At 48.9% G+C, this 17,167-nt stretch overlaps 1 protein-coding gene across 1 annotated transcript in view; it reads left to right on the top strand.

Annotated features, from left to right (window-relative positions):
* Nucleotides 1–17,167, top strand: part of PKD1L1 (polycystin 1 like 1, transient receptor potential channel interacting) — an 808,959-nt gene that overhangs the window by 303,272 nt on the left and 488,520 nt on the right. The window contains exons 25-26 of the mRNA XM_073676922.1: nucleotides 13,696–13,788; nucleotides 16,581–16,646. Coding sequence (XP_073533023.1) covers nucleotides 13,696–13,788; nucleotides 16,581–16,646 — 159 coding nt within the window. The remainder of the gene's footprint in view (nucleotides 1–13,695; nucleotides 13,789–16,580; nucleotides 16,647–17,167) is intronic.

Here is a 17,167-nt window from a genome sequence, read left to right on the forward strand (position 1 = left end):
CGTTATGCAGAATAAAAGGCAGGCCCACAATTACTTGAGGTAATTGATTATAATAATACACTAGATACACGATATACAACTAAATATACACAGGTATAAGGTCAGGCTAAACTATACAACAATGGAATACAACACACAGAATCACCACAGCATATCAGTTACCGGTTTCTTGATTTTCTTGTGACGCAGGGAGAGGATTCTGCGGTCGCAGGCACGGTTCTTTGTTACAGGCTGAGGCCTACCACCGCATGGTCAAACTGCTCCTCCCCTTGGTGGCCTCAGCTGGTGCTCAGATGTTCAGCACCCCACTCTTGGGTCAAGACTGACTTATCTCTTGTCTGTCCTGCTATCTTACCTGCCCCGTCCCGCCCACTGCTGGTGAGGTCAGCTGGCTCAGTCTCCACCCTCAGGTCTAACTTCGATCAGAAGCCCAAATTCTATGGAACCCAATAACTTCTTCTGGGATGGTCTCATGATACCCCCAGGGGTTCCCATGGATTCGGGCCGCCGTAACCGACCCTTTGATATCAATTATGATACCATACGGTCCTCAGGAATGGCTCCGCGCTATATCTTGGCTTCCAGAGCACGTACAAACGTCTACCGCGGAGGCTTGTGTGCGCAATGGCTCCGGGACGCCGTGATATTTTTTTATTGGCCCATCCCATGCAACATGCGTGTACTTTTCATGTTTCTATATCTTATGCCTCCATGCTTGTGACAGACAAAGAAACTAGTCCTATGGGACAAATGGTCAGGTACAGATAGACGAAGCACCCCCCCCTGCTGGCTGTGTTTCCTCTCGAAGTCTTTGAAGCTCCTAGCATTCAAGTGTTAAGTAGGCCCCGGGGCTTCTTATCTTACAGGAGCCTGGATGGGGGGAAACTATCTAGTTGACGTTTTAACAGAAGGTCCCAAGGGTGGGGGCTGCTGAAGTGTGGCCATCCCTGGATATGATTTATCATTACCAAGATGGCGGCTACAGGTTCATCACACCTCCCCCTATACGAGGGCGCGAGGGGGTAGCACATTCCTGTGTTCCCCCGTGCGTCCTTCTGCACCCTCCCCTTGCCGGGATAACCCGTCAGCGTTACCGTGGTCACGGCCTCTTCTGTGGCGAATGGGGAAGTGGTACTGCTGGAGAGCGAGGCTCCAGCGTAGCAACCTGCCATTCGACCCAGAGACCGTGTGTAACCAGCTGAGGGGGTTGTGGTCCGTCTCCACGGTGAAATGGCTCCCGTACAAGTAGGGCTGCAGACGCTGCAGGGCCCATACAATTGCCAGGCATTCTTTTTCCACCGTGGAGTAAGCCACCTCCCGGGGCAGTAGCTTCCTGCTCAGGTACAAGACAGGATGTTCCTGGCCTGTCGTGTTGACCTGACTTAGCACAGCACCGAGGCCAAAGTCACTGGCGTCGGTCTGTACCACAAACGGCCGGTCGAAGTCGGCAGCTTGCAGTACAGGGGAGCTACTTAGGGCGGCCTTGAGTGCCCCGAAAGCTGTCTCGCAGGCGACTGTCCAGTCGACTGCGACGGGCAGCTTCTTCTTGGTGAGGTCCGTCAGGGGCTTGGCCAGGGTGCTATAGTGTGGGACGAACCTCCTATAGTACCCGGCGGTCCCCAAGAAGGACATCACCTGCTTTTTGGTCCTAGGAGTGGGCCAGGATGCGATGGCATCCACTTTCCCCGGTTCTGGCTTCAGAACCCCCCCGCCTACCCGGTGACCCAGGTAGAGGACCTCACTCATGCCCAGCTGGCACTTTTCCGGCTTGATGGTCAAGCCTGCCCGGTGGATCCGACCGAGCACCTGCCGCAGGTGCTCTAGGTGATCCTCCCAAGTGGGACTGAAGACTGCAATATCGTCCAAGTACGCAGCCGCGTACCCTTCAAGTCCCTCAAGCAGCGTATTGACCATCCGCTGAAAAGTGGCAGGGGCATTCTTCATGCCGAATGGCATCACTGTGGACTCGTACAGTCCAAAAGGGGTGATAAAGGCAGAGCGTTCCCTTGCCGCGGGGGTCAGAGGAATCTGCCAGTACCCCCGGCTCAGATCCATGATGGTCAGGTACTTAGCCCCGGCCATCCGATCGAGCAGGTCATCGATGCGTGGTATGGGGAACGCATCGGTGGCCGTTACAGCGTTGAGCCCCCGGTAGTCCACGCGGAACCGTGTAGTTCGGTCCTTCTTTGGTACGAGGACTACAGGCGAGGCCCACGCGCTGCTGGATGCCTGGATCACCCCCAGCTTCAGCATCTCGTCTATCTCTTGGCGCATGTTTCCCTGCACCTCGAAAGAGACCCGATATGCTGAACGCCGGATCGGCGGGTGATCGCCAGTGTCCACGTCGTGGACAGCCATCTCAGTCCTTCCGGGCAGGCTGCTGAACAGCCCCCGGAAGGGGTGCAGGGTGGTCCCCAGCTGGGACCGTTGGTCCTCCGTGAGCTGGTGGCCAACCCCCACATCCTCGATGGACCCACCCGCCTTGGCTTGGGTGAGCAGATCCAGGAGGGTTTCTACCTCTCCTTCCTCGGGAAGGTTGCACACTGGGTGGGCAGTCGCTTCCCGCTCATGATGAGCCTTCATCATGTTCACGTGGAAGGCCTTCCTCCTTCCACGGGCGTGATCCAGGGTGACCAGATAGGTGACGGCATTGAGTTTCTGGTGCACGAAGTAGGGACCTTCCCAGGCTGCCTGAAGCTTGTTCTGTGGTACGGGGACCAGTACCCACACCTTTTGACCCACCTGGTAGGTCCTCTCACAAGCATTCTGGTCGTACCACCGCTTCTGGTCGGCCTGGGCCTGGGCCATATTGTCCTGCACCAGCTTTGCCAAGGCCATCATCCTGTCCCGGTGGCGCACGACATACTCGATGACCGACACCTCGGGGGTGGCCAAATCCCCTTCCCATGCTTCCTTCACCAGAGCCAGGGGGCCCCGTACCCGTCGCCCGTACAGGAGCTCAAAGGGGGAGAACCCCGTTGAGGCCTGCGGAACCTCCCGGTAAGCAAATAGGAGGTGTGGGAGGTAACGCTCCCAGTCTCTCCCGTGGGAGTCGACCAACATCTTAAGCATCTGCTTTAAGGTGCCATTGAACCGCTCACACAGGCCATTAGTCTGTGGGTGATACGGGCTGGCCACCAGATGTTGCACCTGCATTTGCTTACAGAGGGACTCCATCAGCCGCGACATGAACTGGGTCCCTCGGTCGGTGAGCATTTCTTGGGGGAAACCCACTCTGGAGAAGATCTCCAGTAAGGCGGTAGCCACCTTGTCGGCCCGAATGGACGACAAAGCTACCGCTTCCGGGTACCGGGTGGCATAGTCCACTACCGTGAGTATGAAGCATTTCCCGGAGTGGCTGGGAGTGGACAGAGGTCCAATAAGATCCACAGCGACCCTCGAGAAAGGCTCTTCGATGATTGGCAGAGTTACCAGTGGGGCTTTGGGGCGCGGCCCCGCCTTCCCCACCCTCTGACAGGTGTCACACGAACGGCAGTAGGCACCCACCGCGGCTCCCATCCCAGGCCAGTAGAAATGCTGAGCTATCCTGGCCTTGGTTTTAGCGATCCCTAGGTGTCCGGCCATCGGAATCTCGTGTGCGATCCGCAACAATTCCGCCCTGAACGGATAGGGTACCACTAACTGTCGGTCCCTGGGCCACGCCTCCGGTGAACCCTGCTGGACCGTTACCCGGTACAGCCGTCCCTGGTCCCAGACCACACGCTCGCAGTCTGACTCCATGGGAGGCTGTGCCGCCTGTTCCTTGAGAGCTTTCAGGCTGTCGTCTGCTTCCAACGCAGCCTGAAATTCCTGACTTGATGTGGCCAGAATCGACGAAACTGCCACATCCTCCGTCAGCCCCTCCGGGCATGTCACCTGGCCGCTGTCTGACCCGGCAGACACTTGGTCAGAAGTGGGGAAGCCGTCGGACCTCTGCAAGGCTCCTTGGGCTCCGGCGCTCCCACTCCTGGTGACAGCGGCTATGACCGCTGTGACCGTGGGTAGTGCCTGCTTCCCCTCTGTTTCTGACCAAGCCGCCCGATCAGGCAGGCTTCCTAGGCCTTTGGACATCTCGGATGTGGGGAACTCCTGCCCTGGGGTCTTACCTGGCGGCTCCTCTCTTGGGACACCCCCACCTCCCATGGCCTGTTCCTCCCCCTGCAGTGGGCCTATACTCAGCAGCCTGGATACCCCTGGGAGCCCTACACTGCCGGTAGCTGCCCCCCTCTCCATCCCTGAGCTTCCCTCTACAGAATCCTGCCCGCCCCCTCCCTCACCGGAGGACAAGAGGTCACGGCACGCCGGCTGAGCACCTCTGCGGGCATCCCCACACTCCCCACCTGCTTTCACTAACCCTGTTTGTGTTGTGTCTGTGCAGGTGTTACCCTCAGGTTTCACTCCCTCCTCCTCAGCAGGACACACACTACATACAACATGGTTGGCATTAGCAGCAGACAAATCAATACACTCCTGGGGGGCCGAACTTGGGGGTTCAGAGGGTACATACTGCGATACTAGACGCCCCAAGTCGGTCCCTAATAAAACATTTGCGGGAATATTTGGCGTTACTCCCACCTCCCGCATCCCCCTTCCGGCACCCCAGTCCAAATACACCATGGCAACGGGAAGTGCCGGCTCCACGCCTCCAACCCCGGAGACGGAAAGAGTCTTTCCTGGTACCAAGTCCTGGGGGGACACCACCTCAGGCCGTACCAGTGTTCGTTCAGCGCCCGTGTCCCGCAGTCCCATGACCGCAGAACGGCCTATGGTGACGGGTTGGATGTTGTCCAGGGACCTACCACCACCCCCTCCCACACACAAAACATTGGGCGCTCTCTGGGACTGGGATGGGGTCTTTTGGCGCTGGGGACACTCAGCCCTAAAGTGTCCTGGTTTGTTGCATAGATGACAACGTCTTACGTCTGGTCCTTGCCTGGAGAGGGCAACAGGGGGATACACCCCTTGTGTTCTAGGGGCCGGGGAAACAGGGGCATGACTGGGCTTACCCCCTCTCCAGGTGCTGCTGGCAGACTTCTTCAGCTCAGGCGCCCTGTTATTGGCATACTCGTCTGCCAGGGCGGCTGTAGCAGAAGCCCCTGTTGGTTTTCGGTCACGGAGGAACTGTCGGAGGTCCTCTGGGCAGTTCCACAAGAACTGCTCCGTGACGAACAGTTCCTGGACCTCCTGGCGGGTAGTAAGCGCTAGACCCGAGGTCCAGTGCTCTGCGGCTCTCAACAGCGCCCGCATATGATCGGTCCAGGTGTCCTTGGGGCCACGCAGCAGGCTCCGGAACTTCTGGCGGTACGACTCGGGAGTGAGGTTGTACTGCCGGATCAGGGCCCGCTTGATGCAGTCGTAGTTCTGTACCTCCCCGGCAGGTAAGTCCCCCAAGGCATCCAGGGACTTACCCCTCAAACGGGGGGTCAGGTATCTGGCCCACTGATCCCGGGCCAGATGGTGCTGAAGACAGGTCCGTTCAAATGCCACCAGAAAGGAGTCCAGGTCCCCATCCTTCTCCAGTAGAGGGAAGTCCTCAGCTCGGACTTTGGACGACTTGGTCTCCTGATGGGTTGGTTGCTCTAGCGGAAGCCCCCGCTGGGCCAGGTCCAGTTGGTGCTGGCGCTCCGCAGCTCGCTCTGCACGCTCCGCAGCCTCCCGGCGCTCTGCAGCTTCACGCTCCGCAGCCTCCCGGCGCTCTGCAGCCCGCTCTGCACGCTCCGCAGCCTCCCGGCGCTCCGCAGCTTCGCGCTCCTCCTCCGCTGCCTTCTCTGATGCTGCCAGGAGGGTTTTGTAGACGGCATCGCCATGAGACTGGAGACTTGCCATAGCCGCTTGTAAAAGGGCTTGTGATCTGGACAGGCAGGGCTGGGTAGGTGGTGGGCAGCCCACTGCGGGACCGTATACTGGGGACTGGCTCCCTGAGGTGCCCGGGCTGGACTCCTCCTCGCCATGAGTAACAATGTCCTCCCCTCCTGCCACACGGACCGTAGCATTAGCCTCCTGCAGGGTCTTGCTCCTGGTGCCGTCTGCCATCTTGGTAACCGACACCGCTGCAACCCTGAGTTTGCACACACCTTGTTATACTTTTAGCCTGACCGTCTAACGTTGGGCTGACCTTAAGACTCCAGCAGTGGAAGTTACCACTGGCAGTCTTTAGTGCCTGGGAGTAGGGGTCCCACAACACTATTATTCTGCAATCCCACCGCTCTGCCACCAATGTGATGAAAGCCGGCCGGTGGGTGCAGCTCTCTGGCGCCCCCTTACCTCTCAGGTCAGTCAAGGTACTGCACCTAGAGAAAGTAGTGCCAGGTAGCTGCAACCCGCGCAGGGAACACGGTAGTGTGTTATCCCTTCAACGTCACTAAACCGTAACGTCACTACACAGCACAACTCGCTAGCGCCCTCTTAGCCTCAGGTCAGTCAAGGAACTGCACCTAGGATAAGCGGTCGCCAGGGAGACTGTCCTGTAACCTACTGGGTATCGGGGCCCTCTGTAGTGAGGGCGGTATATATATCTTCCTTGGCCGCGCCAGGAATATATATATCTGAACCTCCGACCGTCACTACCAGCCTTCCCCAATCCCCAGTTGGTATGCTGCCACCAGTCCCTATTTTAGATATACGCCCAGTCCGTGAATGGGCCTATATCGGGTCAGGAACCAACCCTGGGTAGCGTTTTGGCTTGAGCCGAGCTCACACGGACGTGCGTTCGTTATGCAGAATAAAAGGCAGGCCCACAATTACTTGAGGTAATTGATTATAATAATACACTAGATACACGATATACAACTAAATATACACAGGTATAAGGTCAGGCTAAACTATACAACAATGGAATACAACACACAGAATCACCACAGCATATCAGTTACCGGTTTCTTGATTTTCTTGTGACGCAGGGAGAGGATTCTGCGGTCGCAGGCACGGTTCTTTGTTACAGGCTGAGGCCTACCACCGCATGGTCAAACTGCTCCTCCCCTTGTTGGCCTCAGCTGGTGCTCAGATGTTCAGCACCCCACTCTTGGGTCAAGACTGACTTATCTCTTGTCTGTCCTGCTATCTTACCTGCCCCGTCCCGCCCACTGCTGGTGAGGTCAGCTGGCTCAGTCTCCACCCTCAGGTCTAACTTCGATCAGAAGCCCAAATTCTATGGAACCCAATAACTTCTTCTGGGATGGTCTCATGATACCCCCAGGGGTTCCCATGGATTCGGGCCGCCGTAACCGACCCTTTGATATCAATTATGATACCATACGGTCCTCAGGAATGGCTCCGCGCTATATCTTGGCTTCCAGAGCACGTACAAACGTCTACCGCGGAGGCTTGTGTGCGCAATGGCTCCGGGACGCCGTGATATTTTTTTATTGGCCCATCCCATGCAACATGCGTGTACTTTTCATGTTTCTATATCTTATGCCTCCATGCTTGTGACAGACAAAGAAACTAGTCCTATGGGACAAATGGTCAGGTACAGATAGACGAAGCACCCCCCCCTGCTGGCTGTGTTTCCTCTCGAAGTCTTTGAAGCTCCTAGCATTCAAGTGTTAAGTAGGCCCCGGGGCTTCTTATCTTACAGGAGCCTGGATGGGGGGAAACTATCTAGTTGACGTTTTAACAGAAGGTCCCAAGGGTGGGGGCTGCTGAAGTGTGGCCATCCCTGGATATGATTTATCATTACCAAGATGGCGGCTACAGGTTCATCACAAACATGATCAATATAAAAATACACTGCTCAAAAAAATAAAGGGAACACTCAAATAACACATCCTAGATCTGAATGAATAAAATATTCTCATTGAATACTTTGTTCTGTACAAAGTTGAATGTGCTGACAACAAAATCACACAAAAATCATCAATGGAAATCAAATTTATTAACCAATAGAGGCCTGGATTTGGAGATACCCCCAAAATTAAAGTGGAAAAACACATTACAGGCTGATCCAACTTTGATGTAATGTCCTTAAAACAAGTCAAAATGAGGCTCAGTATTGTGTGTGGCCTCCACGTGACTGTATGACGTCCCTACAACACTTGGGCATGCTCCTGATGAGGTTGCGGATGGTCTCCTGTGGGATCTCCTCCCAGACCTGGACTAAAGCATCCGCCAACTCCTGGACAGTCTGTGGTGCACCGTGACGTTGGTGGATGGAGAGAGACATGATGTCCCAGATGTGCTCAATCAGATTCAGGTCTGGGGAACGGGCGGGCCAGTCCATAGCTTCAATGCCTTCATCGTGCAGGAACTGCTGACACACTCCAGCGACATGAGGTCTGGCATTGTCCTGCATTATGAGGAACCCAGGGCCAACCGCACCAGCATATGGTCTCACAAGGGGTCTGAGGATGTCATCTCGGTACCTAATGGCAGTCAGGATACCTCTGGCAAGCACATGGAGGGCTGTGCGGCCCTCCAAAGAAATGCCACCCCACACCATTACTGACCCACTGCCAAACCACTCATGCTGAAGGATGTTGCAGGCAGCAGATCGCTCTCCACGGCCTCTCTAGACTCTGTCACGTCTGTCACATGTGCTCAGTGTGAACCTGCTTTCATTTGTGAAGATCACAGGGCGCCAGTGGTGACGTTGCCAATCCTGGTGTTCTGTGGCAAATGCCAAGCGTCCTGCACAGTGTTGGGCTGTAAGCACAACCCCCATCTGTGGACTGCGGACCCTCAGACCACCCTCATGGAGTCAGTTTCTAACAGTTTGTGCAGACACATGCACATTTGTGGCCTGCTGGAGGTCATTTTGCAGGGCTCAGGCAGTGCTCCTCCTGTTCCTCCTTGCACAAAGGTGGAGGTAGCGGTCTTGCTGCTGGGTTGTTGCCCTCCTATGGCCCACCTCCACGTCTCCTGGTGTACTGGCCTGTCTCATGGTAGCGCCTCCAGCCTCTGGACACTACCCTGACATACACAGCTCACCTTCTTGCCACAGCTCGCATTGATGTGCCATCCTGGATGAGCTGCACTACCTGGGCAACTTCTGTGGGTTGTAGAGTCCATCTCATGCTACCACTGTGAAAGCGCAACCAACATTCAAAAGTGACCAAAACATCAGCCAGAAAGCATTGGTACTGAGATGTGGTCTGTGGTCCCCACCTGCAGAACCACTTCTTTATTGAGGGTGTCTTGATAATTGCCAATAATTTCCATCTATTGTCTATTCCATTTGCACAACAGCATGTGAAATTGATTGTCAATCAGTGTTGCTCACTAAGTGGACAGTTTGATTTCACAGAAGTTTGATTGACTTGGAGTTATATTCTGTTGTTTAAGTGTTCCCTTTATTTTTTTGAGCAGTGTATATATAAATGTGCAAGGAACTACACCATGTGCATACTACTTCTTGTTGTTAGGACTGATCAGGTCAGATCGTTATAGACATGCTGTAGGCGAGGGGGGACCGACGATCAATGAAGTCCATAAGATATTAGAAATATAATAACCTTTATTAATTAAAATTATATAAACAGGCTGGGAAAATACAAAACACGCATGCAGTTGGAACAAGTGTGCATGGAAGGCAATGATAGAAGATATATAATCATATATGATCATGGTATGTATTATACTCATTAGAGATAACCCTGCAATAAAGACCAAGTGGTAGGCATCAAAAGGCCATGTGGACATAGGCAGAAGTTATACAGCATATAGCAACATATGACAGATAGAAACTAGTATATACCTTAAATGAATGCAAATCAATGCAGGTGCTCCAAAGTACCTGTGCGTCCACCCCGATGCTCTTTTCAGACCAGCCTTCATCGGGGGGCATCACTACTGTGATTGTGCAGTGTTTAAAAAGGGAAAGTGGGCAGGCAAATGACAAATTGCCGCAGACCAGAAGTATCACCGCGGACCAGATGTGACGCATGCATCACCGCGGAAACCGTGTCGGCATCATGTGATCTGCGACATCAGAATCACATGGGAAGCATGTGAGCTGACGTCGGGAACCACATAGAGATGCAGAGAGCCAGTGGGGACAGGGCGCTCATGCGTACAGGTCCAAAGTGAGTAACGCGATGTGAACTATGAAATAGCATGTCAGTTGGATACATTTACAATCAGATGACAGGTGAATAGAACACCGCTCCAAATTTACTCAGGCATTCAGAGGAACAATTACAATGTTCTGGAATGGCCATCCCAGTCCCCAGACCTGAATATCATTGAACATCTGTGGGATCATTTGAAGAGGGCTGTCCATGCTCGGCGACCATCAAACTTAACTGAACTGGAATTGTTTTGTAAAGAGGAATGGTCAAAAATACCTTCATCCAGGATCCAGGAAATCATTAAAAGCTACAGGAAGCTACTAGAGGCTGTTATTTTTGCAAAAGGAGGATCTACTAAATATTAATGTCACTTTTCTGGTGAGGTGCCCATACTTATTCACCTGTCAAATTTTGTTTGAATGCAGATTGCACATTTTCTGTTAGTACAATAAACCTCATTTCAAGGCAGAAACATTACTGTGTCCAACAGTTATTACATATATCAAACTGAAATAGCTGTTGCAAAAACACCAATTTTTATAAAACATTAAGCTTAAGATTAATAGGGGTGCCCAAACTTTTTCATATAACTGTATATCACCTGTTTCATATTCGACAGCAAAGTATACAATACAACATTAGTATCTATATATCCATATATGCATCTCACATAAGTTGTGTATAAAATACATAACAAAATCACAAATTATTATAAAACTAAATGTGGCAACTAATGCCATAAGTACCAAAAATGTTTGTGTGAAAGCATATATGTGTAATTATGTATGGGAGATATGAAACATAGAACATCATTGGATACAATGAAAATGCCAAACATGACTTAGGAATATATTAAATGATATATACGTCACTTTGATGGAAAAATACTACTTTTGATGGTAATATTATTATCCAATGTTGAGGGTAACTAACCCTGAAATCATCATAATGTTGATGGAAGTATATCATCTGGATGATAAGGATACGACTACCTTTGGGTGAGTCCTATAGTAAAAATAACCAAGCCCGGAGTCTTAAATAAATAAAAACAACAATTAGTAAAAACATACAAAACGCAACACACTAAAATCAAATATGTTTGTGGGCAGATGATAATAAGTATCACACAGCAAACAGGCGATCACACAAATGGGACAAAACTTATATTTTTGTTTAATCCATCAGGATGTAAAGAGAGTCTTGATCCACCTGGACTCTAATTGGGGAAGATGCTGGGATATCCTCCCATCTCGAATATTTACGTCAATAGAATCAAAACCCTGACCCTGAGAAGATCACCATTACATTGGTCATACAATTTAAAGTGGCGTTGTAGTGTTTTCAGTGTGGATGTGTCCGTGTGGTCCGCTGTGGCAAGTATGCCAAGTATATGCTCCCTCACCTGAACTTTGAGCTGACGTGTGGTCATGCCAACATAGATTAACCAGCAAGGGTACGTAGCGTGATTAATTAAGTTTTTAGACAAGCATGTAATGTATTTTTTAATTTTTATTCACCGACGTTGTGACTCCAGACCAGATGGTCACAGAGATTTTTAGAGCAACGGAATGTAATGGCATGTTTGTCCGGTATGAATTTAGAAATTATGGGGTCCGCTTTGAGGATAGGCCAAGATTTACAAAAGGCTTCCCTCATATACGGAACTTATATTTTTAAGTCTTGAGCCTGCTTCTCAAAGTCAAGATCAGTGGAACATATCCTGCGGAGATGGAGAAACTGTCCCATAGGGACAGATTGTACCATATGTCTTGGGTGTGAGGAGGAGGTGTGGAGCAACATATTAGTGGATGTAAACTTTCTGAAATATCTGTTTGCATTGCATTAACACTGTCTCTACTTACCAATACTTCCAGAAATTCCACCTTATTAGGATCATAATGATGGGTAATATGAATGTTACAATCATTGACATTCAAACTCAACATAAATTCCTGTAATAATGGTATTGATCCCTGCCAGATCAGGATAACATTGATGTACCACTTCCTGGAAAGGACGCTGTCCATCAACGGCTGCTGTTCCGACTGACCTAGCCAGTCTCCAGACCTGAAACCAATAGAAAATCTTTGGATTGAGCTGAAACTAAATGTTGCCCATTGACAGCCCGAAACCTGAAAGATCTGGAGAAGATCTGTATGGAGGAGTGGGACAAAATCCCTGCTGCAGTATGTGCAAACTTGGTCAAGAACTACAGGAAACGTCTGACCTCTGTAATTGCAAATAAAGATTTCTGTACCAAATATTAAGTCTTGTTTTTCTATTGTATAAAATACTTATTTTATGCAATTAAATGCAAATTAATTATGTAAAAATCATACTATGTGATTTTCTGGATTTTTTTAAGATTCTGTCTCTTACAGTTGAAGTGTACCTACAATAAAAATGACAGACCTCTCCATTCTGTGTAGGTGTGAAAACTTGCAAAATCGGCAGTGTATCAAATACTGTACTTATTTTCCCCACTGTATATCCTGCCAGAATTGCTGTTTTTTAGTCACCTGCCTCCTGAAAATTGGAATAAAATGGGGCCAAAAAGTCACATACACCCTAAAATGTTGACAGTTAAAACGAGATCATATCCAGCAAAAATAAATCCCTAATAGAACCCAATTGGCTTGAAAATTAAAATGGTGGCTCAATATTGCAAAATAAAAAAAATGTTTACCCTCCACCTGAAGGGGTCTAGCTTTCAAAATTGGGTCACTTTCTGGGGGTTTACACTGTTCTGGAACTTCAGCGGCAATGCAAATGCACTTGGCAACTGCAAAACATTACAGTAAAATTTGCGCTTCAAATACATATGGCGCTCCTCTTCTCAGCCTCATCTGACCCCTGCCTTGTACCAAAACAGTAATATATGACCACATACAGGATATAGCATAATAGGTAGAAATTGCAGAACAAATTTTGGAGTACATTTTCTTTTATAACCTTCTGGGAATGTACAAAAAAGTAAAACAAAATATTTTTGAAAGACTATAATGACTGATTTTTGTAGCCCAATGCTAAAAAAAATCTATGTTTCAGAAAAACAATATCTTTGTATTGTGTTAGCCAGTAGATAGAAAAGTGAAATTGAGAGTCCTCAGTTGTTGATACCTCCTTGCTGACAGTTCGTGAAAATCATGTCATGACATCAATCACTGATGTCATCCGATCTTTTTCACCGACTCAAAGACTTGCATTGTTGATTATGATCCTACTGTAGGATCAATATCGGACATGTCTCTGCGATTTTCCGCTGTCCGCACAAAATAACGGACGTATGAATGGTCCCATCGTCTATCACAGGTATGAGTGCTATCTGTGAAAATCTCAGATAGCACTCATTCGAGAAAAGCTGACTTTTGAATCAGGCCTCACATAAAGATCGCTAATAACCTAGAGCATGGTTTATTTTATCACAACCAAAAAATAGCTTCAGGTTTAAGAGTGCCATCAGAAATGTCTCTAGAGAATGATCCGAGGAATAAGGAATCCACATGTTTAGACCAGTGCAGGCTATTCGTGCACTCTGTCCTGCAATGGCAAAAGTGTTGGAACATCATATCACTCTTTGCTTGTATGTCTTTTGTCAACAGTATCATGATTTTATACTTTGCATTACATTATGCAATTGCTACTTCAATATCATTATAAATAAATGCGCATTTTTTTTCTTGAAAACAAGAACTGCATACTTTTGAGATGAGTGGCTTTATAAGTGGGCATGGTGAAGGAGGAAGTCTCTTATGGAATGCTACCGAAAGTCAGACTCCTAACGGTGAGTTAATGATGCACATTTGGCAAACCATTAAAAATAGTGGGCTTCTACATCTAGAAAAAATGTTTTCACCTTCTTCATAGAATTTTTTTATATCGCTTCTCACACTCACTTGTCCTATAACAATAAGCTAATAATAAGTTAAGCACACCCCATTACTAGTTGTAACATCCACATCGCACTTCTTCCTGCCACCCCTCGCTGTTTTCATAGGCCATGGAGATACCAATCCTAGGTGACACACTAGTACACACACCACCCAGCTTTCCCACGCACTTGATATGTACTCTTCTTGCACTCTAGCATACACAGAGTAACACAACCAGGCTATACTTTCTCTCCTCAAGGTTGATAATATGTCTACAGCAGCAAGGAATAAACATGTTACATTTTAGTTTTCATTATGAGAAAAAGTGCAATTCTTACAAAAATGACAAAAAGGTGAAATAATAAAAAGACATATACACAAGGCAAAAACAGTATAAAAATAAAAAGTTTACTACAGGAAAGTCTTACCAATGGAAGCTGTGAGACCTTCTGGCAAAGGAGATCACCAGAGAAATTTGGACAGATCTATAATGCACGTTGTGTCTCCTGGGAATAACCAAGAGGTATTATGACCGACATCTTTTCAAGCACATTTTTACCAAACATGACTATTATATATCCATACTTTGGGGTAGTATTGTATTTCTTTGGTTTTCCACCTTTTAAAAGATTGCGTTTGTAGTCACAGAAGCAATTAGATTCTCTGAACACAGATGTATATGTGGTGCCCCTGCGGGTCCAGTCGCCACAGAGGTACTGCATCTCAACCAGGGGTGTGGTACCCCACTCTTGGGTAAGGAGGGAGCACTACCTGGGACCCACACACCCACATCCAACACCACATCACTCCAGTAGGGAAGGGCGAAATTGCTCCTGAGGGAGAGCACAGTCCCTTTCCTGTCTGGAGGGAGGAATTAGGTAGAGGAGGTGGGTGGAGGAAGTAGTTTAGGGGAGCACTGAAGGTAGAGAGGACCACGTAGAGTGACAGTTGGTGACGTGGGTCACATGACAGGTAGTATAAAAAGAAAGGTAGAAACATCTGGAAGGGGTCCTAGGAGCAAGAGCGCAGTGAGAGAGGACCGTTGAGGAGTGGGGTCTAATCAGAGGGGCCCAGCACGAGAAAGAACGAGAGGAGTTAGTCAGAGCAGTTGGTGACAGGAGTCTGTCACAGGGAGTGAAGAGAGAAGACCGGAGCAGTTAGAAGGGTTCCAGAGGCAGAGAAAGGATCTTAGGGGCACGGGACGTGTGGAGTCCACCCGTGCGCCCGAGTTCACGCCGACCGTGAAGGGATCAGGTCGCAGTAGGGGATTGGGCCCAGACTAGTGGAGGACTGCAAGACTCAGCTAGCAAACCGGAGGCTGCGGTATCTCTAAGTGCCATAGCCAAAACCACACACATTCACTGAAAAGGTGGCCATATAGGACCAAGGGGACAGAGAGGATGTCGCCCGACAAGGCCCGCGGCCACTGGCTTGGGGCACTGTGTGTGAGGCGCAGAGCAGGAGGGCAAGAGCCAGTGCAGAGAGACGACCCGGGAAGGTACACAAGAATGGGGTCCCGATCAAGTGCACCCAAGTTATCTGAGAGTTGCTGGATCACTTCCCCGGAGGACACAGGACTCGGTGAGCTGTTATAGCATAGCTAGCAGTTGTAACCTGGAGCACCGTAAAAACTGTGAGTAAAAACTTGAAGAATGCACCCCGCTGTGTCCTTTACTTAATTGCTGCATCACCTGCCTTGCACTACACCAACAACATCTGAAATCTCCTATTTAACTGCCCTGGGGCCTAGCTCTACCCGTGGAGAGCTGAACCAACTCTTCTGCGTCACCCATGGCCCCAGTGGATCTGAACAGCAGCGGCGGCCACCTATAGCCCATACCACGGGTGGCATCACGAAACTTTATCCCCAAAACTTTATTCCCCTCTTTTCTTTATTTATTGACCGCCTGGGGCCACGGACCGGGTCACGCCGCCGTGACTACCCCAATAGAACCGACCGGCCCGGCTTCTGAGTACCCCACGGCTCCAGGGGGGCGTGTCATATATATCTAGGGATAGTTTTGACATTGAATGTTAAAGAAATGAAATGGAAAAATATTGCATTTCCATTTGTACCACATGAGGACTGAATTGGAGATGTTCAGTCTAGCTTAAGGGCAATTACCTCCATTTGTATTGATTGGCACCACTTTGCTAACAAGGATGTACACAATCAGTTTGCTCTTCCAGAAACTGTCAGCTACTCGCTAATTTAACTTTTATAAATACAGAGGATAAGCTGCCAAGGGTCTTGGGATACCAGATTTTGATTGACCTAATCCATACCTAAATCCATAACAAACCACTTTTTACAGTCACATTTGGGCTGTTAGTTGTGTATTTTTAGTATTGAGATTGTCCACCACTGAATAACACCTCAGTTTGCTGAATAAAATAAGAATAAAATATACTTACCCCTGTCCAGACCTGTGACACACCTCCAATCCAAGCACTGTGTCTTCTTGTGATTTCATAACGTTTGTTAATGGGCAGTGCAGCCTATCAGCGGCCACTGATGGGCTGCTGTCTTTTCAGTTTCACTTGCCCAAGTCTGCAGCACTCTATTGACATAAACAATCTAACAAGGTAAGCAAACTGAAGGCATTCCAAAGGAATTGTTCAATAATGGACAACTCCTTTAACTACTGTTTTTACTTGTGTTTTTCCGATCAAGTAAATTATATTACATTTCTACATTTAACAGATTTTGACACTCATTTCTATGGTAATATTGTGGAAGGCATTGGAGGCTCTGGAGCAAGGACTGAAAGTAAGTTCACTGATTTTCCAATTCTGCAGTTTTAGGTCATATAGAATGTCAAAGGATCACAGCCTGGGAGGTCATGCAGATCCACCCGCTGTTATCTTTTTGTCACAAACAGCTTTCTGCTGCCCCCTTCATTCGAACAATTACGCGATTGACTGATGATTAACGGAAGAGGCGGCTGGCTGTTTCCACTAATAGGCCGGTTATTGGGAAACTAATGGTGAGCGTATGGTATATACCCTCCGATTCCAACGCATGGAATATATATATATACCCCCTTTTGGTCACTCCTAACGCCACAATAACCCAATAACAACTCGCTGCCACTACCAGTTGTTTATAAAGCCCGATTGGATGCTTGGGTTCTTGTAGCATATGGTTCCAGGGTGTGGTTTACAAAACAAGAGGAATAGAACTATTACATTTTAGATTTAATCCAGAAAGATAGGCAGTGTTTATAAAAATATGCAAAATATTTTACAAAGGGGACAAAACAATACAGCATAATATGCAACTAAATAAAA

The sequence above is a fragment of the Phyllobates terribilis genome, unplaced genomic scaffold (assembly GCF_046119375.1).
Source record: "Phyllobates terribilis strain yellow unplaced genomic scaffold, ASM4611937v1 Scaffold_4__5_contigs__length_816908805, whole genome shotgun sequence".
Classification (NCBI taxonomy): Eukaryota; Metazoa; Chordata; class Amphibia; order Anura; family Dendrobatidae; genus Phyllobates; species Phyllobates terribilis.